Source organism: Nothobranchius furzeri, chromosome 14, assembly GCF_043380555.1.
Source record: "Nothobranchius furzeri strain GRZ-AD chromosome 14, NfurGRZ-RIMD1, whole genome shotgun sequence".
Classification (NCBI taxonomy): domain Eukaryota; kingdom Metazoa; phylum Chordata; class Actinopteri; order Cyprinodontiformes; family Nothobranchiidae; genus Nothobranchius; species Nothobranchius furzeri.
The window spans coordinates 27,496,340-27,517,692 of NC_091754.1; the positions used below are offsets into that span (position 1 = coordinate 27,496,340).

At 41.3% G+C, this 21,353-nt stretch overlaps 2 protein-coding genes across 6 annotated transcripts in view; one reads left to right on the forward strand and one right to left on the reverse strand.

Moving 5' to 3' along the window:
* The first annotated feature begins 184 nt into the window (after nucleotides 1-184).
* On the forward strand, nucleotides 185-9,704 carry tfg (trafficking from ER to golgi regulator). The gene is made up of 8 exons (XM_015966090.2): nucleotides 185-326; nucleotides 2,178-2,390; nucleotides 2,498-2,581; nucleotides 3,131-3,277; nucleotides 3,819-3,986; nucleotides 4,070-4,216; nucleotides 8,411-8,494; nucleotides 8,580-9,704. The coding sequence occupies exons 2-8, from the start codon at nucleotides 2,207-2,209 to the stop codon at nucleotides 8,987-8,989; spliced, it is 1,224 nt and encodes a 407-aa protein (XP_015821576.1). The 5' UTR covers nucleotides 185-326; nucleotides 2,178-2,206; the 3' UTR covers nucleotides 8,990-9,704.
* Nucleotides 9,705-12,192: 2,488 nt separating this feature from the next.
* LOC107389753 (target of Nesh-SH3) overlaps nucleotides 12,193-21,353 on the reverse strand; it is a 35,106-nt gene continuing 25,945 nt past the window's right edge. For all 5 annotated transcript variants that reach the window (XM_015966086.3, XM_054746774.2, XM_015966088.3 and 2 more), the window contains 9 exons: nucleotides 20,532-20,654; nucleotides 20,108-20,197; nucleotides 19,817-20,026; nucleotides 17,666-17,771; nucleotides 16,923-17,002; nucleotides 16,779-16,808; nucleotides 16,537-16,695; nucleotides 13,066-13,188; nucleotides 12,193-12,997 (listed from right to left, as the gene is read on the reverse strand). In XM_015966086.3, the coding sequence (XP_015821572.1) occupies nucleotides 12,882-12,997; nucleotides 13,066-13,188; nucleotides 16,537-16,695; nucleotides 16,779-16,808; nucleotides 16,923-17,002; nucleotides 17,666-17,771; nucleotides 19,817-20,026; nucleotides 20,108-20,197; nucleotides 20,532-20,654 (1,037 nt within the window). In that variant the 3' untranslated portion in view covers nucleotides 12,193-12,881. The remainder of the gene's footprint in view (nucleotides 12,998-13,065; nucleotides 13,189-16,536; nucleotides 16,696-16,778; nucleotides 16,809-16,922; nucleotides 17,003-17,665; nucleotides 17,772-19,816; nucleotides 20,027-20,107; nucleotides 20,198-20,531; nucleotides 20,655-21,353) is intronic.

The window sequence follows — 21,353 nt, forward strand, 5'->3', positions numbered from 1 at the left end:
TCTATAATTTTACAATATTGAGAAATGACTTCTTTTATTATGAAATTGCCTAATAAACAGATAGTATTCTATGTGGAAAAAATACGTTTACGTTAACATCCATGCCTGTGAACATAAATAATGACTTCATGCTTTGTAATGTTCCAATTTTAGGGTGGCACACTTTGCTGCCGTCTGCGCCTGCGCGTAAAGAGTGCCACGTACTGTTGACGTTGACTATCCGGAGAACACTTCCTGGGTCTAGCTAGGCTGGCTAAATATATCAAGTAATTTTCACGCTTTGGTGAGGCTTGTTAGGTACTGCGTGGTTAAGTCGTCTGATTCAGGTAAAATCCGCTATTTGATTCAGAGTTTCGCTGTAATATAATTGAGACCTAAGCACACGGGAATGTGTGTGTCATGATTGCATGTTCGCTGTGAAGCTATGTGGTTAGCGCTAACTGGCTAGTGCTAGCTCTGAGCTAACGTCACTTTAACGCCACTTAACTTTTTTCCAAGCAGCTTTTTAAGACTGTTTCGTAGAAAGTTATATTGTAAAAGAGTGAGACGTTCTTAGCAGGGTGAGGCTGGCACACTTGTACAAGTGGCATATACGGTCTTTCTTTAGCTTTGTTTTTTTCCAAATGTAGCTTGTCAGGAAATCACTGTTTACGGATTCGGTGATTTAAAATCAAGTAAAAATTGTCTGTTTTAGTGTAATATTCAAATGATGTGACATAAAAGTATAGTGTTGCTGTTTTTTTTTTTTTACTTTGCTTGTGTGATTTATATTGTGATTGTTGACATGTCAGTCTGTAAGTGGCCCGTCAAAACTTCAGCTGTCCGTGAATTCTGTGTCTAGCACTCAGCCAGCACCACCCCAATTACAGCCCTCTTACATTTGTCATTTGATTCTCATCTAGTACCCCTCTCCCGGTAGAAACCAGCTTTTTTTTTTTTGTTTACCAGTTTATGCTGCTGTGTACTAAACGTTAGCTACAACACAATCCCTAGCATCTAGCTAATTACCCATCTGGCCATGACTGCTAAAGCCGCAACATTTCTGGAATTCAATTCACAATGGGATTTTGTTCAGCCCACTGTATCAGCTGGCGACCACACATTAGCAATAAGTGACAGATTAATCAATCACGAACAGTGAAGTTTTGTTTAATGTAACATTTTATTTATATATTAGCAAATTTTTGGAATCACCGCAAAGTTAGGTGTCATAACTTCCACATTCATAAAAATGGCCATCAGTATTTTTTTCCCTATATTATTGAGTTTTGTTTTCAAATTTGAATTAACAGCAGGCAATCCTTTATAATTTGACTTCAACACAGCTGTGGTGATGCTGAATTGACCTCTAAAATCACAACTCTCATGGAAATGCATAATCAAGTGCCAGCTGTTTAAATTATTAAACATTTTATGAGTACCACTTATGAAAATGCCAATATCACATAGTACCACCTGTTTTCACAGACAATTGCAAAAATGTAATTGCAAGTTTTAGCTGTAATTTGCCCATTTTACATCACAGTTCAGTTTACAATCTCATATTTGACACAAATGGGCAAACATAACCCTTAATCCCATTGAAGTGTGCAGGTTTAATTTGATCATACTTTCACAAACCATAAGCTTTTTTCTAACCCATATGAAATGACACATTTGAAATCAGTCAGATTTCCTCACTGTATCTGTTGCTCACAAGTCCTACAAACGCCTCAGTTTGAGAATCGTGATCTAAGAAATCAGTTGCTGATAGTGAATTTTGACAACTTGGAAATGGTTTAATTTCAGCAGACATTTCAAACGGTTCTAATAATGGTGCTAAATTACTTTTTGGTACTAGACCAGTAAAAGGCTTCTCTTATCAAAGTGGTTCAGATTTATCTAAGTCAACAAGAAGGTTTGTAATCACTTAAGTGTGTTTGCCACATCACTGAGTAGTGTTTGACCCTTAGACTATGCAGATCCTAAGGTCGGTTTGTTCAGCAGGAGGCTGAGTTACAGCAGAAATGGCTCATTTTCAATGCAGTTGTAGTTTATTTGAATCAAACATACTTCCTATAGCATCCAACCATTTCTGGTATATGGCTAAATTAGAACTATTGATGTTCAGTGGAAAAAAAGAGCTTTAATAAAAGCAACTTACTTGTTTTTAATACTGCATCTCTTTTTGGACCAAGTGGTGGAGCCTTAGAGGTCAGACGGCAACATGAACGGCCAGCTGGACTTGAGTGGGAAGCTGATCATCAAAGCCCAGCTGGGCGATGACATTAGACGCATCCCTATTCACAACGAAGACATAACATATGATGAACTGGTGCTGATGATGCAGCGTGTCTTCCGAGGCAAGCTGCAGAGTAACGACGAGGTCACCATCAAATACAAGGATGAAGGTGAGTCAGGACACAGCTCAGGTGCCCGGGTTTCCCCTACTCTAATTACTTAAGAGTAAAATAATTGTAATATAAATTTCACCTGGTCTTTGTTTTTCCTTTGTCAGATGATGACCTCATCACTATTTTTGACAGCTCTGACCTCTCCTTTGCAATCCAATGCAGTAGAATACTCAAACTGACATTATTTGGTAAGACTTTGCGCTTGCTCTCCATGCCTCTGTCACATACTTTAAGCCTGAGTGGATTTGAATGGTCTGCAGATACATCAGCCAGCCACTAGAGGACAGTCTAGCTTATGTTTCACAAAACAAACCTCTGAATAAATGAACTCTGCTGATCTCCAATCACTAACCTTTGGTGGAGCTTCTGTGTCTCTGTGGTTGAGCAAACAAATAATGATTATAGAGGTTCGTAGTGCTGTTCATGCCTAAAGTTAAATGTTTATTAATTCTTGTCCCAATTTTTATTGAACAAAAGTCTTGAAAGTTGTTTAAGTTCTTGTTTCTCAGAGAGAAGAAAACTGGTAGCAAAGAGATGATTCCTAATTCTATATAAAGCTTCAAAAGGACCAATAAAACTGAAACTATCTTCAGATGTCATAGAACAAAGTCTTAATTTTCCTTGGGGTTAAGGACTAAATAACAAACAGAATTTTCAGAGATGCTAGACTAGGATTAAGCTCTTTTCCAAGCTGTATTTCTAATCTGATCCTTCTCTCTGCTTTGTGATGTTGGCAGTGAACGGTCAGCCACGGCCTTTGGAATCCAGTCAGGTGAAGTACCTACGCAGAGAGCTTATAGAGCTCAGGAATAAAGTTAACAACCTCCTTGACAGCCTGGAGCCCCCCTTAGAGCCTGGTATGACTTCTACGGCACCAGAAAGTGGTAAGCACCTGTTCATGCTTGGTATCTGAACATATGAAGATATTCCTTATTTCTTCTAAAATTGCAGTCATTCCATCTGCACCTGTGGGTACAGTTGTTTTAATAAAAGCATTCATGTGTCCAGCAAGAGGGTGTGGTTTTATTATTATTCTTTTGTGCTTCTGTTTTGCTCTTATTCTTACTAAAATGAAAATTTTGACCTCCTTAAATCATGTTTTTTTTATATTTGACAGCCAAGTGAGACAGTTTATATTTGTTGGTCACTGATGGAACAATTAAGTACCATTTTTATAGAATATTTGCCTGAATCAAAGCACTGATTTTGCAACAGGCCAGTTCTGTCTGGTTTGCTTGCGGTCTAACCTGCCCACAGCTGTGCATGACATCAGGAAGGAGCTCTTTTCAGATTGCACTGATATTCAAAGCTTTATACTTGAGATACTTGAATAAAATACAGTAAAATCAAAGCAAAGTGATTGATGCAAGCGTGTATTTCCCCCTTTTATAAGTGAATGTTTACTTCAACTTGATGCATTTTTAGAGTCGGTAGATGGACGCGATGGTAAAGTTGCAGCTCCAGACTCCACAGTTAAACAGGCTCCTCCAGTCAGCGCAGCCAGCATGTCGGCCTTTGACCCATTAAAGAACCAGGACGAGGTCAACAAGAATGTAATTTCTTCTTTTGGTCTAAGTGAGGACCAAGCTTCAGGTATTCCACATTGTGTAAATGCAGATAAGTCGGAGCCTTTCATGTAAAGCATGATTTTCCTGATGTGTCTGCTTTTTGAGTAGCTGTCCCAGCAGTTGCAGCTGACGAGCGCTCAGGAACACCTGACAGCATCGCTTCCTCCTCATCTGCAGCACCTCAGCCAGGAGTGCCGCCTCAGCCACAGGCTGCTTATGCTGGAGTGCAGCAGGGACCCCCAGCTGGAATGGATGGTGAGAAGCATTTTACTCAAATTTGTGGTCAAATTATGAAAGATGGGAAAATAAGTTGGTAATATTCATCAGTATTTTATTTCTATAGCATCTTCCACTACCTTTGTAGTAGCCCACGGTGCTGTACACTATCACAATAAAAAAATAAAGTAAAAGTATAGTAAAAATATGTAAATAAAGGTTATAAGGCACAAAGTAACAAAAAAGCCTCTCGGAGAAGCAAAAAATATATTTACATTGTTCTTTTTTAGAGACTATTTTTAAAGTTTCATGCAGTTATTTACTATTTGTCATAATTATTAGACCCAAGTTTATTTCCCTAACTGACTTTATTTGGTGCTGATTTGTGAAGTAAAACAATATTTGGATTTGAACAAACCAAATGGAGAGAAATTGAAACGTTTCGGCGCAGGTCATTCTTTACACATTTCTACATGCACTGAGGGCTTGTTTCCTTTTCGAGGACTTTAGATGAAATTCTGTGTCTGAAGAAATAGTTGAATGAGTGATGACCCCAGCTAATCTAAACTGTGTAATCTTTGACAGGAAATTAATCTCAGGCAACCTTATCGTGGTGTTTGGACAAAGCTAAAGCCTTGATAATGAAAAATGAACAAAACACTGGCTGCCTGTTGGAAAAACATTTTTAAGTGCACCACAGAAGAAAATAGTCCTGCATGCCAATCACATGATTCCATTCTGGGGTTTTTGTTTGTTTGTTTTCAAAATTAAAGCTCATTTTTTTAATGTTTGGAGAAAAGACAGGTGCAACATCTAAGGCCAACGTGTTTGTTATTGTTGGCGTTGTTACACGCTTATGCTGGGTTGTTTTTTCTTCTGTTGAACAGAGTCACACAAGACACATTAAAGGTTGATGGTCTGATTCACAGAACTTAACCAGCTAACTTAGTTTAGTCATTTCAAATAAAAGCTAACTGTAACCTCTCAGGAAAGCAGCCGGTTTATTTGTTTCTGTTCAGTCTCTCGTCTAAGTTTAGACTGTAAATTACTTTGCCATAAGAGGCCAGCAAAGATTCATTCTTTCGCTTCTTAAATTAGCTGTGGTTGGAGATATGGACTTATCTTGTTGTTAAACATTTCCAAGCCCAATGTGGTAAGTTTGTCTCATCTGGTCCATGATATTTCTCTTCTTGGTTCCAAGGCTGCTGATGGTTGGTGCTTAAAGACAAACTCAGCTCTGCACAGTCTCCTCTTTAACCTTCTGTTTTAGATGCACTGTTAGTGTAACGTCCTCCAAGCCAGTTTAGACAGCTCTAATAAAGGTCCTATGTCATCCAAAATTCTTTTTCTAGAGCTTTTGACCTTGTTGTTTACTTTAAAAAAAAAACAAAGCAGCTTTTTGGCTTAGCACGTGCTTTTTCCTATCTCAGCTGCTTCTTCCCTTCAGATCTGGTAAACTCTGCTAAGCTATTGCAAAAGCCTGGATGGAACAATGTTGTTATTAAATTCCACTTCTCCCCATTTACATAGTCTCGATTCTGTATCCTTCCTCCCCTGGACTGTAAACACTAACGCCCAGCGTCTCTGTGTAGCTCATGGGGAGATTATACTCCACAGTTGTGATTAAGGGATTTCTTTTTTATTTAGTCTGCATTTTAAATATTACAAAAATGGATTTTTGTCCAAGAGGTACAGGATTCCTGTCTTCCTGCAGAAATGGTTGGATTTTAGTTTCAGGAGCTCTCAATAACTGAGCCAGAGTGTGACCACGATTTCACAGACGGCTTGTTAATCCACAGCCAGTAGCAGAGGGGTCGGCGTGAATCTGCCGTCTCCAGGTCTGCAGCTGTAAACTATTGTGGAACTCACACAAGTAGAGGCAGGGTTTGATCTAATCCAAGCATCTTCTTTTCTGGTTGAAGTAATGGTTCTCAAAATAACTTATAGTTCATTAAAAAGACATCTTAATGGTGCCAGCGGTAGTATTTTATCATATATTCTGCCTACTGTTGCCCTGGAAGGTGTAAATTTGTGATGATGATACAAGTCCTTTAAGATTTCAAGATGTGTGGCATTTTCAGTGTGGTCGGAAGCATACCTTCAACACAAGCTTAGGTTTCTTAATACCAGAAGAACGCTGCAGACAGGATTTATAAGCAGATGGTAAAGATAAGACCTGATGGATGAGTGAGCCGTAGCAATGATTCACATCGCTGCAGGAAAGAAAACAAAATGCATGTGGCTTCTTTTTCAGACGGGCAATTGTGTTTGGTGGGAAATGCTTGTTTTGGTGGAGGCATGCAAAGATGTCAGAGGATTAAAGTGAACTGCTTCTCTTTCACTTCTAGTGAAAATAGTGTTTATACACTGGTTTTTCCTGATGCTGAACCCTTGACTACTCCCATCCAGGCCCTAAGATTTCTAACCGCCATCTTTCCATCCCTCCTACATAACAGTCTTCATGATGGACTGCAGATGATTAGAACAAGAGAGAAAACCGATTTCACACATGCCTCCCTTCACAGTAAAGACCACAGGGTTCACGTTAAAGCAGAAAACAGATGACCGAGGAAGTGAGGTGGCAAAGAGGGACACTGTTCCCACGATGACTAACACAGCTCATGAGTATTACACAATCATCTTTCTCCTCTGGCTGCTGACATCTTTTTCAGACCATTTCTTTTTGTGGGCGATCATCCCAGTAGATCTGCGGTTTCTGAAACATTTAGTTTATCTTATACCATGCCACATTCACAATTACAAAAACCTTCATTTTCATGCTCATTTTAAAATCCTACAAGCAGACTTCACTAGCCTAGATATTAGGACAAACCAGACTTTACTGTGCAGGTCGGTCTAGCCACGCTCCATAGTAGCCCAGCAGGTCTACCATTGGACCGAACCGTTTTGGGTCTGGGTGATCACAGCGATCTGTTTGTAGAGAGGGCGTGCTGAGCACCACCAATGCAATGGAGAAAAACCTCAAAGATGGTGGCAACTCGTTTGAAAGTGCTTTAGCATCAACTTTGGACGATTTAGACTTTGACTCGTCTTTGAGACTTGAGCAGATACTTGAGTCCTTTATTTAGAAAAAGTATGTATTTGCTTCTTCTTTGACGATGTGTGGCAGACTGCCCCGTTGACTGGTTTCCATAGCGATCAACATGTTTCATTGCTTGTTGCTCTGTTTGGTCCCATCACTGTCCGGCTGCTTGCGGAGACGGTTTGAAAAACAGCCATAGCTTCTGCCCTAGGACTGAGCTCTGTCTATGGGTCATGGCCAGACTATATGTTCATGCCAGGCTTCTTCTTCACTATTTCTAGATGCCTAAATGCACTGAGGTGCTGCCATGTTAGATACTTTTCTTTGAAAAAAAAAACAACTACTAATGAAGAGGTGTATCTAATAAAGTGGCCAACACAAAACATCTGAGCCAATGAGAAGTTGCTGCTCTCTCAAGTTGTCTAAAGTCTGAGTAAAGTTTTATCTCAAAGCCAAATTTCCCTCCAACCTGCCAGGGAATGGCTCGTGTGAGAGACCTTAGTGTTGCAACCAGAGTTGTCCCAAAGAGGCTGCAGCTGTTCTCACTGAAGCCTAGATCTGATATTCCGTCCAGATGAGCAGGTGTTTGAAGCTATGCAGCCCATCTGAATGCAGAATCACCAGATGCTGTTGGATCTCTAAACAAATGGGACAACCCAAAAGTTTTCAGGATGTCCAAAAGGATGTTTATCAGTTTCTGATTTTGCTTAACTGGTAAAACGCCTTTTTGAAGTGAAGGAATTCAAACATTCCCAAAGACGGTCAAGATTTCACTGGAAAGCCAGCGTTTGATCGTGATTGGAATTATCTGAGAGAGGTCCGCAGAGCAGAGGCAGCTGGGACAATAAAAGTGTAGTCTCAGCCCGTGGACTATAAATATGATTTATGTTAAATGGTTGAATTATTTTATGGACAGTTGTTGGCCAGCTAGCTGCCTTATACCAGGTTTTAATTGCAACTAAAGGACCGAAGGCGGCACTTCATGTGGAGTTTTTGGCTGTAGAGTGGGACTGAGGGGGATTTTCACATAACCCTGGAAAAATCACACTTATTCCAATCAGATTTATGGACCGAGCTGCAGAAGCGTAGATTTGTTGCATCTGGTAATGGTGCCCTTTAAATGAGGTCATAGATGTAAAATGGTGCTGGACGTACCTGGTCACTAATAATGTTTCTCCCTGTCTTTTCAGGTCAAGTGTATCAGTACCAGGGTGGATACCCACCTCAGCAGCCAGGTGCACCTCCGCAGCAGCAGTACAGCATGCAGTATGCTGGTATGATATGAAAGCTATGCTTTTAGGAAAACAGGCACAGCTGTGTTGTTGATTCATCTTAACAAGACCTTCTCTTGATTTTCAGGAGGATACAGCTCTCAGCCTGGAGCTCCTCCACCTGGCCCTCCACAGCCTCAGCAGCAGTTTCAGAACTACCCTCCACCCACCTCCCAGGCACCAGGCGCTGGTTCAGGCCCAACTGCCAGCTTCCAGGGCGGGCAGCAGCAGCAGCAGCAGACCCATCCATCTCAGGGGGCTCAGCAGTATCCACCAGGAGCCTTCCCTGCGCAAAACTATTCCTCCCAGGCTTCCCAGCCTGCTAACTACACCATACCACCAAGCTCCCAGCCTGGCTCGGGGTATCAAACCCGTCCAGGGTTCACCCCACCTCCAGGCAACCCTGGCACTCCTCCACCTGGAGCTGCTAATCCCTACGCCCGTAATCGCCCCCCTTATGGGCAGGGTTACGCCCAGCCAGGTCCTGGATACCGGTAATTGAAGATAAGAAATGTTAGTGATGCTCACATGTCCCTGAATCCAACCCCCTCCCCTCATGTGGCTCTAGCTGTTTGCAATGGGAGCAGAAACCTGCAGCCCACCAATTATCAAATCTGAAACCAACCCCCCCTGGTCTGATGGTTAGTGTCTGTGTCCAGCACATCACTTTGTCCTGGTCCTGGTGTTAACTCTGTGTCTTACTTTTCTCTGGCTGCTTTGCCCTCTTGTGTCTGTCGGTGCAACTAGGTCCAGTCTGTCCACACACACACACACACCTGGTAAACAACCGCAGGCTGTTGCACAAACCCTTCACTGTCCTTTTCATTGCAAGGTGTTATTTAACGAGTGAGATCAGCATTTGCCTCGAGTCTCCAGCAGCTGTGAGTTAGCTCTGGAGCTGCTAAACACTACCACAATGAAAAGTTGTCCATTAATTTTAACGTTCTTGTTTAGATGTTTCTTTATTTGATCACCACCATGTTGGTATTGAGTGAAACTGCCCCATGTTGGGAACACTAGCTAAGTGATGACTACTGGGAGGTGTAGTCCTAAAGCTCTCGTTTTTTTTTCCCTCCAGTATCGCCTGTTTTTCCTTTCTTTATCTTATCACTGGTTTTTACTAATATATCAAATCTAATTCCACTCAGACGAGTTTAGGTATGTATAAATGTTAACTTTTTTTTTCTTGAACCTAATAAATGATTGGAACCCACGTGTAGTTCTGTATTTTTAAATGTTGCTGCTTTTATTAAATAATCATTGCCCTGCCGTTTCCCTGCGGTTTGTGACTTCATGTCTGTTAGGTTTGGCTGGGCTCTTCTTCTTCTCCACCCAGATCTGGAAAACTGCGGTAATGCTGGTATTCCTGGTTTATTTTCCTGACTGTGGGTTGTGGTTGGCCAGGATATGTAGCATAGGAGTATGTGGTAGATCAACCATGTCAAACTGGCTAAGCATACATGGTGATTAATGATCATGTAGAGAGGCAGAGCAGCATAAGTGTTTCTCTACTGTGAATAGGCTTCATTATGAGTGGTTGGTGAGAGATTTATTCCATTTGGTTCATGTAACTGCATAATTTTTCTGTGTTGGTTCACCTATTGCACACTGGGGAAACGTGTTAATACTGATGTCTTAAATGTTCCTTTTAACTGCTGAAGTCCCTTAGGATGAAGGTGGTAAACAGCGCAGGCCTTGCTGCACAAATGAAGAAAAATAATTGCAGTATTTCATTTGTAAAGCAGATTGATTACCTTCAGCCTTTTGAAGTCTTTCTTTGCAAGTTAACTTTTTTTAAACCAGTTTTTACTAACGGCTAGTTCAACATATCAAAGTGTACTGCTGCTGTCTGAAAGACATTCATGTTATTGTATATAATTAATGTAGTCACGTGTCATTTTTGCGTGATACGTTTATTAATTCTGCAGCATAAATGTAATTTAGTCATCCTGATTTGTAATAAGGCACCACGGCTCATTTGTATATTTACAGTACGTATACAAACAATATTTATAAAACTACGGCCTAGAGGCTCTTCTATGCAATGTCAAGAATGCAAAACTGTCTACACAGGTGGCCGGAACAGCCAATCACACGTTAGCAAGTATCCGCAGAGCCAATGAGCTTATGGACGGTTCTAATGCTTCAACACAAGCGGTTGTGTTTCTTGGTTTTAGAGCTCTACCAGTGTCTATTTAATGTAGCGTAATATTGTTTTTGGATGGTAAAAAGTGCAGGGGACATAAATTGACTTTGGACAAAGTGGGCAACCATCTGTCACTACTCACTGGGGCCTTTCTCTGTGGCCTAGTGGTAGAGTGTCCGCCCTGAGACTGGGAGATTAGGGGCTCGACCCCTGGTCAGGTCATACCAAAGACTTTGAAAAAATGGGACCCAATGCCTCCCTGCTTGACACTCAGCATTACGGGGTTGGATTGGGGGGTTAAACCACCAAATGGTTCCCGAGCGTGGCTGTGTCTGCAGCTCACCGCTCCCCCAGGGGATGGGTCAAATGCGGAGAATAAATTTTGCACACACACCTGTGTGTGTGACAACTAATGGGACTTTAACTTTTAACTTTACAGTCTGGAGAAACAAACAAATTATAAAACAAACTATATATTTGGATTTCAGAGCAGTCGATCACAGATTAAACTGATCATGCCGACTACTGACCAATTTTTGTCAACAGTCAGTTTTTTGGTGCATCACCATGAGAAACGCACATCAAAATTATGGAAAACTCCCTGTTTTCCCAGAAAGATAAAAGGACACCAAGTGAACATGTCATTATTTAATAAGGACAGCTGCTCATGCAGCAGCCAAGCCTCCATAGATAATCTAGAATGGTTTTAGATTCATACACTTACAAGTGGCCTCCTGTTTAGTTTTAACACTTTACAAACACACATCTGATTTTATGTCACTCAAGAACACCTTCCACTTTGAGTATGGGTTATTGCTAATGGGACAAGGTGGAGAAATGAGGGCCCGGGCGGGCTTTGATCTCCAGACTCCCAGGTGAGAGCCACACGCGCCAACCAGTCAGCCAAAGGGATACTCCTGTGGCCAAGTAGCCAGGGCACATGATCAATTGGGAAACAGTGACAGGATGCTCACCCTGTCACACTCTCTAGAAGTTTTTCTTAGTGATGGTGCATTCTCAGACAAAAGAAAACATAATTTTGAGTACGAGAATTTCTGGTCGTTGGTCAAGCTGGAAATCAACCGATTCTGGTCATTAGCTAATCAATCAATGCACCCCTAGATGTTCCTACCTGTGTTCACTCAGCATAAGGAGAGAGAAGGTAAACTGTATGGGGGAATATTTGTCTCATAATTGTCAAAAGTACAATTTGGGTAATTCTGAGACTTTTGTTCTAACATTAAAAAATGCAACAATCTCATTCTGCAAATGTAGGTGCGTGTGCAATTTTTGCAGTAAATATTAGATTACTGATGAGAAGCAAAAGTAATCCTCCAAACTGTCCCATCCTGAAATTCATATGAGGACAAGTGAAATTCTATAAATATCAAAAAAAATATTTATTTAGGAAAACTTAGCCGTGAAAAACATTTAGGAGGAACTTGCATTGATTAAAAGTTTCTATTTACACTTTGCAGAGTTAATAAAGAAAATTGTAATTTCTATAGTTAAAACAGGTTCATACAGGAAGATATACACGTGTATTTTTCTCTGGATGTTATAAAATCCATAAATGTTAGCTTTAATATTTGGACTGCTCATATTTCAGATGTTTTATTTGCTACTTGAAATGTATTAAACTGTCTTCATGAAAAATGCATCATTTTTACACCATATACAAATAGGAACACACATTTAATACTGTGCAAATTGCAACTGCTAATAATCTCCTCAGACTTTGAAGAAGTTTATTTCCGCATGTCCTCGTGTGGTTTTACTGTACAAAGTTAACATGTACCAATGAACTATGGTCGGTACTATTTTGCCTACAAACCACCAAAGTGTGCACTCTGATGGACGACATTTTTAGACTTCCACTCTTCAAACATATGACCACACACAGAATATTAATTAATGTTCCCCTGATAAATATTATCATACAAGATTTTACGGGGAGCCAGCTTCCCAACATTATCTCTGAAATTAATGTAGATTATTTTCTTCTTTTTTTTTGTTCAGATCCTGTCCTTTTTTTAATCTCTTCTGACATGTACTGATAAATAGAAAAAGTTACGTTGTTGAAAATGTGCTCAAGGCTTCAGAGACACACAACAGTTCACATCTGGAGAGTTGGGGGGCTTTGACCTGACAGCCGTCTGCCGTGAAGATCAGCTCAAGTCCCATTTGGCCTAACCAGGCACCTCTTCTCCTCTTTAGAGAAGGTCTTCCTCCTGGATGGTCTTCTTACCACTTACCAGGTATGGGTGTGCCACACTCATACCAGCCTACGTAGGTAGCATGAGATTTTCCTCCAATCTCCCCAAAGTGGACAGGTTCTTGTCTCAATGCTCTGAAGAAACCTGACGCACAAAGAGCAGATTAGTCTTTGTAAGAAAAGATATGATCAGATAAAGTTCAGGAACAACACCTTGTCTGCTTTGTAGCTGGTCAGCCAGCATCCTGGCGCCAGTTTTGCCATCCAGGAAGGAGTCCACGAACTGACAGTGGTCTTCGCCGAACCCCGTCTGGTCTCCAATGTTGTAAAACTTACCTGTAATCAGATATTTAATTTATTTTTCTGAAACTCAATATGATTCTAGGCAGACACTCACAATCCAGAAGATTTTCAAGGTAAATTTAATCTGAGATTTGTGCTGGTGAAGGTTTTCAGTCATCCAGCTCATGGTAATCCAAAGAGGTTAGAATGAAGGCAACTGGACTGTTTTGGTTTCATGAAGACATTTCGCCTCTCATCCGAGGAGGTTTGTCACATCTGACTGGAGTAATGGAGGGTCAAGCTCACAAACTGTAGCTGTCATTTGTTCCTTAACAAGCTGAAACTACCTATGAATAACCATCTTCAAAAGTTTGTCCCTTGTCCTTCAGGTGGAAGTGGACTGCAGAGTCTTGACCTGAAGAGGTGGTTCTCCTTGTGCCGCGTGCTTGTGTAGTTTTTTTAGACTCTAGTGTCCACTTACACCTGAAGAACTAGGGACACACTTTTGAAGATGGCAATGTTCACATTCTGGACAGAGAAGATAAATGGTTTGAAAGAGGAGTAAAGGAAGCTATCTATGTCAAACAGGAAAACCCGAGAGAGGAAAAGGCCTCAGGTTTCACATTTCCTGCACCCACAATGCAGCTTTAAACTAATTCCAGTTTCAGTCTAGAGCCCTTTCCCAAAGACGCACCCTGTGCCGGCAAATCAGCGTAATACTGCTACCACGGTGTGTCTTATAAACATGCCGTAGGGGCATGGCATTGTGGGAATTTTGCACCATTTGTGCCGCCACATTTGGTAGTAACATTACAGCAACGCAGGACTTGTGAATGCATATTAGGCATTGGCCCAACAGAGGGAGGTGTCATGATCAGGTGGAGAGTTACTGCCGAGCTCCGGCCAGCAACTATACTAAAAATGAAAGTAAACACAGGCAGTAAGTTTCACTTTTGCAAACAGAATCAGCTGAGATGATAAACTGGAGTGATGCAGAGCTCCAGGAGCTTCTCTCCGTTAGAGCTGGAGCTCAGATCACCAGAGACTGCCCGAGGACTGTGGAGGACAGACACCTTTAGGAGCGACTTGTTAAAAAAACTTAATGAGCATGGTTTTGATCGCAATAAAAAGCAAGTTATGTCTAAGATAAATGAAATGTCAGCTGCAGCACAGAGACCGCCCCCATATCCACTTTATACCGTCATCGCATAATATTTTGTAAAAAGGACTCGATTGTGCCAAATTACATCCACGGTCTGACCACTTATAAACAACCTAAGACTCCCTGATGCCAGCTAGATGTTGTGGCAAATTGACGGCATTGTTTTCTAAAAGAGGTTTAGGTCACACCCTCCTGCATCTAATCAAAACAATCATTTCCACACAATCGGGGCTAACAACGTCAACGACTCTCCAGCGGGTAGGGAGGAGGGGTATTCATAGGTGGTTTCAGATTGTTAAGCAAGAATAGACCGCTACAGTTTCTAAGCTTGGCCCTTCCATTAGACTTGCCAGCCATGCCAATGCTTCCTTACGGCAAACAAAGGACCCGGTAACGCTCCCGTTCAACCCTTTCCACCCCCTGACCTATAACCACGCCAATCAGCTCTGAGAGTGTATGTCACACACCGCAACACTCAGTTTCTCATAAACAACAAAGATGGCATCTGAAGTTAAGTTGGCTGCGGCTCTTTTCTCTGTTCTAAATGACTTGGACCTGTCTTCAAAACCACAACACGAAGAAACGCTAAAAGCCTTCTTTCTAAAAAAAAAAAAGATGTTTGCGCTGTTGCCAGCTGCCGTTTTTGACTACAGCTAAAAAAAACTTTAGTGTCGCACGAGACAATCGTCAATTCCACTTTTTATCTGATTGATTATTTTTGAGCTGGCTTGTCCCACTAGCCTGGCCTGCCAGACTCCTCCTCTGTTTAATTCTGCACAGAGAAAGAGTTTGGGAACTCTCCTATTCAAATAACTCCACTTCGTGAGAATTCGAACCGAGCCAATCAGGGCTGAGTAGCGCACGTCACACACCATAACGCCGATTTTGTCGAACATGAACATGGCGACTGAAGCGGAGTTCACTGCGGATCTTTCCTCTGTTCTAAATGACTCGGACACGTCTTTAAAACAACAAGTAGAAGCGCTAAACGCTTTTCTTCTAAAGAAAGATGTTTGCGCTGTCGCCAGACGCTATTTTTGACCACAGCTAAAAAAAACTACAGCATCATGGACGTCACACACAGCGACGCTCAGTTTCTCATAAACAACAAAGACAGCGGCGGAGTTCGCTGCGGCTCTGTCCTCTGTTCTAAATGACTCGAATGTCTTTAAAACCACAACAAGTAGAAGCACTAAAAGCATTTCTTTTAAAAATATAAAAGATGTTTGTGCTGTTGCCAGACACCTTTTGTTTACTACAGCTAAAAAATCTACAGCGTTGCGCTGTACAGCCGGCAGTTCAGTCTTTTTTGCGATTGGTTATTTTTGAGCTGCCTAGTCCCGCCCCTCAAAAGCATCTCTGCCTGTGAGTTACCAGACTCTCTCTCTGTGCAGAATTAAACAGAGGACGAGTCTGGCAGGCCAGGCTATTGTCCCGCCCCTCATGGTGCTCTCTGCCTCTGAGGCAGGCCAGGCTACCCTCCCATATTCCAGTCAGAATTGACAAAGCTCCTCGGACGAGGAGCGAAATGTCTTCAAGAAACCAAAGAAGTCCAATTACTTTCATTCAAACCCTTTTAGAGATCTGAGATTTGTGGTCTATGTTCTGTTTAAGGATGTACAGTAAGAATGTTTGTATGTATGCATAACTGGACAGAAAAATGTTGCACAGAAGTTGAGGCCAAAATAGAAAAGTTCAAATAAACCCAAAAATAAAGTCATCTTAGTGAACGGTCAAACTTGCAAGTTATTATTTTGTCAAAGAAATAAAAAAGGCATCTCAGATTATTTTTTTCCTCGTTGATACTCACGCCGTTCTTATTTAGTTACCATAAATGAACCTATGTTGTTTTTGTTGCTACACTAAACCTATATTTGCATTAAAAAGTTTATTTGTCCAATTCTGTGCTTACAGAAAGATTAGCTATAAAGAATAATAATTTATAATATGAAATTGTTTATAATCTTCTACTATGGTACAAATTTGATTAATTAAAGGTTGCATCAGCCAACAGCTCTGATTTTTATTTGCGTCGTCTATTTTATTGTGATCCTCTACCACTTACATTTTGTCATCTACATACTTTAAGATGACTTCCACAGCTAACATATTTTCAACATTTGACCAAAACTGCATCATTTATCAAAAATCAATAAAATACAGCGTAAAACATTGTGAGCGATGTGCTTTCCCTCTAAGGAGGGTAGGTCTTTAATGATGTTATCTTAGTGTGCAAATACCAGTGAGTGAGTCACTAAGGTAGATCTTGTATCTCAGGGAATTGCAGAGCTGGATGCCCACAAATTTTCGGTACCAAGTCCTCTTTACATATTGCTTTCCATTGCATTCAGAGTAGGCGTCGGATTTGAATGGAAACTGAGTCCAGATGGCGTCTTTGCCTGTAAGAAAACGGAAAAAAATATCCTTAATAGTCTGTTTTTACAAAAGCGAAATACTCTGATGTCAACAACAAACACTTCACCTGAGGCGTGCTCGCTTACACGGGGATCCGCTTCAGAGACAAAGAGTTATATTATCGATAATTTCCAATACATAAATCAAAATGCTGAAATAATCTGTTGAGCACAAACGCATCAGCATTTGTCAAATGTTTCAGAAAACTCACCAGATTCTGTGCTAAAGGTCACAGGCTCACTGGAGGGCCCGGTTCCCAGCTCGTTCTTTGGTGTGACTTTAAACTCATAGCTGGGGGAAAAAATGGTGATAAGATACGAATAATCAATTACAAAAATATATGTAATGATGTCTAATCATGGCTTTCAGCATCTAAGAATTCACTATAAATCTACTAATGTGGGCTGAATAGAACTTTAACTTTAATGGCCTTGACAGCTCAGCATGTGTGTGCACACATACACACACATGCTGATCATCATTCCACGTGCCGATTCCAGATGTGCTGGCCCGTCTCGCAAATTCAGCCCAGGAGAGGAGGGTTCTGGTGAGCCTCCAAACTACAAACATCTAATTAAGAGCCACCTCCACCCACATTTCCTCAACCTTTGTGTGTGTGTGTGTGTGTGTGTGTGTGTGTGTGTGTGTGTGTGTGTGTGTGTGTGTGTGTGTGTGTGTGTGTGTGTGTGTGTGTGTGTGTATGTGTGTGTGTGTGTGTGTGTGTGTGTGTGTGTGTGTGTGTGTGTGTGTGTGTGTGTGTGTGTGTGTGTGTGTGTGTGTGCGCGTGCACGCGTGTGCAGTTGGGACTCGTGTGACTCACTGCACATGCTGTCAGGGTTCATGGGAATCCAAAAGCAGCACACCAACCATTTGCTGTGTCATTTCATCAGACTTTCCTGCTGATCTACACACATCGTAGGCTAGATCAAACCGTGTGATGTCTTGGTTCCATACCTGCTCTCTGGTGTGAGATTCTCCACCGTTGTGTGCGTCTGGTTGGTCGTCAGTATAGACACCGCTTTTCCATGTGGTCCGGTGGTGGTGGACACAACTTCATACTCTGGGCAACAAGACAGAGACCTGCTTCACTTTTCAAATGTCACAGTTTACACCAGTTTTTAATCAAGAACACCTTATTTTGTGGAAACTGGAGACAGACTAGGGGATTTTCATATGGCCACAAATCTTTGATTCACTTGTCATGTAGTTTATTTTTATTATTTTAGGTTTTCTTGTGACAGCAAATATTAGACTTTTGATCCATTATTTTATATTAGATGTGTTGATTTAGACTTACAACAGGTCACTTTTAATTTCAGATTTAATAGGAAGCAGTTAAAATGATTAACCAGACCTGGTAACCAGTGAAGCAACATGTATACAAATCTGTTTCTGGAGCTAGGATTGGGACAATATTACATGTAACTTGTATCAAGTTTTGTAACTGTAACTTTTGTTTTGTAGCATGTAATTCTCGTTTTGTAACATGTACCTTTTGGTACGTAACATGAAACTTTCATTTTGTTACAAACTATATTTCTACAAGTTTTTTTTTGTGTTATTAACCCTTAAGCCCAGTTTCTGCTTCTTCGTCTGCAGCAGTACGGAGACACGCAACGTCCAAATCCATCGTTGCAAGGGCTCTCCAGCAGGCTCACAAAGACGGATGGAGGCAAGCCAAGTTCTCTAAATACGTCGAACAAGGCAGAGAACACAAGCTTGTGATTGGTCAGGACGCCGCTTTCATCAACAGCGCCACCATTGCGCCCCCACAGAGTATCTTGAAGTTTACTGTTACGGCTACCAGCCTGACACCGCCCCTCCCCCTCCTCTCTTCCAGGCTGCTGAGGAGCACAGCTGATCTGAATCCTGCTGATGACCAACACCTGGATAAAAAGGCTGTGCCCTCATCAGTCTGGCAGGCAGCAGTGCAGGGGTCCTGCTGTCCTCCAGGCCTCATTTTGGTTTTAACCCCTTCCTTTTGATGAGTTTTAACTTTAATAGTTTTAACTCTGAGTGAGCCACATGGATCTTTTGTGCATGTCACCTAGTGTCGACTGTGTTTTAAGGTTAACTCGGATTTAGTTTTTAGACTTTTATCAACTTCGTTGTGTTTTTAAAACACCTTCAGTTTGGTAAAACTTTCAATAAAGTTTTAACCAGGTGTTTTATATAGTTGATAATTTGTCTTTTAACTGTTAACCTTATAGTGAATTTTTCATTTTGCATTATATAAATAATGCTCGCCATCTGTTTGCATTTGTTTTTAGAACCTTTTGCAACAATTAAAACCATTTTAACTCCACTATCGTATTTCTTATGTTACCCCCTCCTTCGCATCTTAACATCTCCTGTCGGGGACATAACAATACCTTGCGGGAAAACTCTAAAAATATGGACGTTTCATTCACCCGTGACTGGAGAAGTAATAAGATATGCAGCAAATGTTTTATTCATGGATGTAAATGATCAGAAACGTAGGTTTAAAGGTGGAGAGGGAGAATCAGGGACAAATTTGTCCGTGTTAAAAAGTCTCTGAAATACAAATACAAAATGAATGTTTATCTAAAATAAATTTCTGTGATCTTATTTTTGTCTAATGCAATGGTCTGCTGGATCTTTAATGTTCAAAAATAACCATAGCTGTAGTTTGACTATACGTTTCTTGTTACTAAACCAGTTTTTGATGCAATATAAGGTCATGGACCACTGGCTTAGTGGACATTAAACTAATCTGAGGTCAGCACTTTGTAACAAAAAACTGAAAATGTAATAAATTGAAACTAAACTAGACTTGGCAACTTGTTCATGGCAAGAAATCAAACTTCTGAGGGATGCCAAAGCAGCTACTGTTAGTTTTTATAACTCCCAAAGGTCCTTTTAGAGTTGTTTTGGGGTGTGGATGTATAAAGTGTATATAAGTAATGAGAACCAGACCAAAGAAATGTTAAAGCAGCTGAAAGTGGCTCATTTGGGTCACCAGGGTAGGTCTGCCCACCTGAGATGAATCAAACAATTGATGTGAGAAAAACACTGACCCAGACACTAAAAGGCTGCTGCTTTACAAATCATACCCAAAGCCATTTTAGAGTTCCTACTCCCTACCTCTGGTTTCATTATCCGATTTGTCCCAGTCAAGAATGACGAAGGACGGGCAGCCCTCCACGGTAACCACCGTGACGTTGGATGGCGCCGTCCGAGGAGGACTGGTCACATTCTGATCACTGCCTTCCTCATTAGGGAAGTAAGCCATGGAGGAGGTGATGGAGCATGGCTCATCTGGCTTTTTATCCGTTTTGTAGATGACATGAGATGCTGCAGACAACCCAGTTACAAATTGGAGCAAAATATTTAGACCCATTAAGACGCTGCTATGAGTAAATAATGGAGTCTTACCAACAAAGCGTTTTTTCCCCATAATGTCTACCTCTGATGACGGCAGGGACCTGAAAATGGAGGCGTTTTCATTCATGTCAAAGCGGGTGCCTGTTGGGGAAGCAGCACGGAGGAGGTGGGGTTAGATGGATGCTGCCAGGAGTGCCTGGCAGCTCTTGGTGTGCTCTTATTTTACAGCCCTGGCCTCTGACTCTAACCAGGCAGCTCAGCACCTGCTCTGGCTCACACTCAAACTCTTCATTTTACAATTTTCTTCCTTTATTTTATGTTTTGCCCACATGCAATCTGCACCACTCGCTCACCATCCTGTGCATGCAAATGCTGCATGTTGTTTTGTTCACACGTGTTACTATTCTCATAAATAGGCCTTTGCATAAATCTAGATCATGTGATCTTTGTGTTAGAATGTCCCTGGTGCTCCTACTGTTTACTGCAGGGACCATTGTGGTCGTCTGTGGTCTTCGCTCTTGCGTTGGAATTGCAGTGACTGGAGGGAGAGACTTCAAGATGGACTCTTTCTCTCCTTGTTTCAGGTCCATGGGTTTATCTGCAGACAGAGTGCAGAAGAAGGAGAGGATATCAGCTTTTCTCCCCCATCATCTGATTCACAGCTACACACAGTTGTGATCCATCTGCTCTGGCCATCCTCACGGAGCAACTCTGTGGCCTTTTCTTGGCCGCCTCAGTATCTGAGATAGATTTTCGAGTAAACTCCTCTGTGTTCTTAAAAGAAGAAAAAGGCCTGCCAGGAATTATCTGCTGAAACCAAGGTGATGCACAGGCAAAACATACATAAGACGTATCGTTCAAGAAAACGCCTCTTTGTGCATCGAGGATCAACACTATGTAGAAGATAATGATCAATGTTGTAAGCCTTTTCTGATGCAAGACAAAGTGACAGGTGGTTCTTTTTAAATCGTGAGCTTTTATGTATACAAGTTTTCATTTCCCTCAGTAAACTGTGTCACGAGACATTTAAAAAATTATTTGCACGACTAATTTTTGCTCATATAAGTCATTGCGGGTGACTGGAACCCACCTGGGTTCCTTCTCACTCAGGCTTCTGTAAAACCGACTGTTTGAAAACGTGAGACGAGTTCTTTGGGGTTAGGGTTTCCCAAGTTTTGACAATACTGAGAAAGAAATAAGACACTTTGTTACTAAACTGCAACAAGAAAAACTGCACTGCATTTCAAAACTGGTCAGATTTATTCTGTTACAGGAGACACCACACACTAACTTCTCA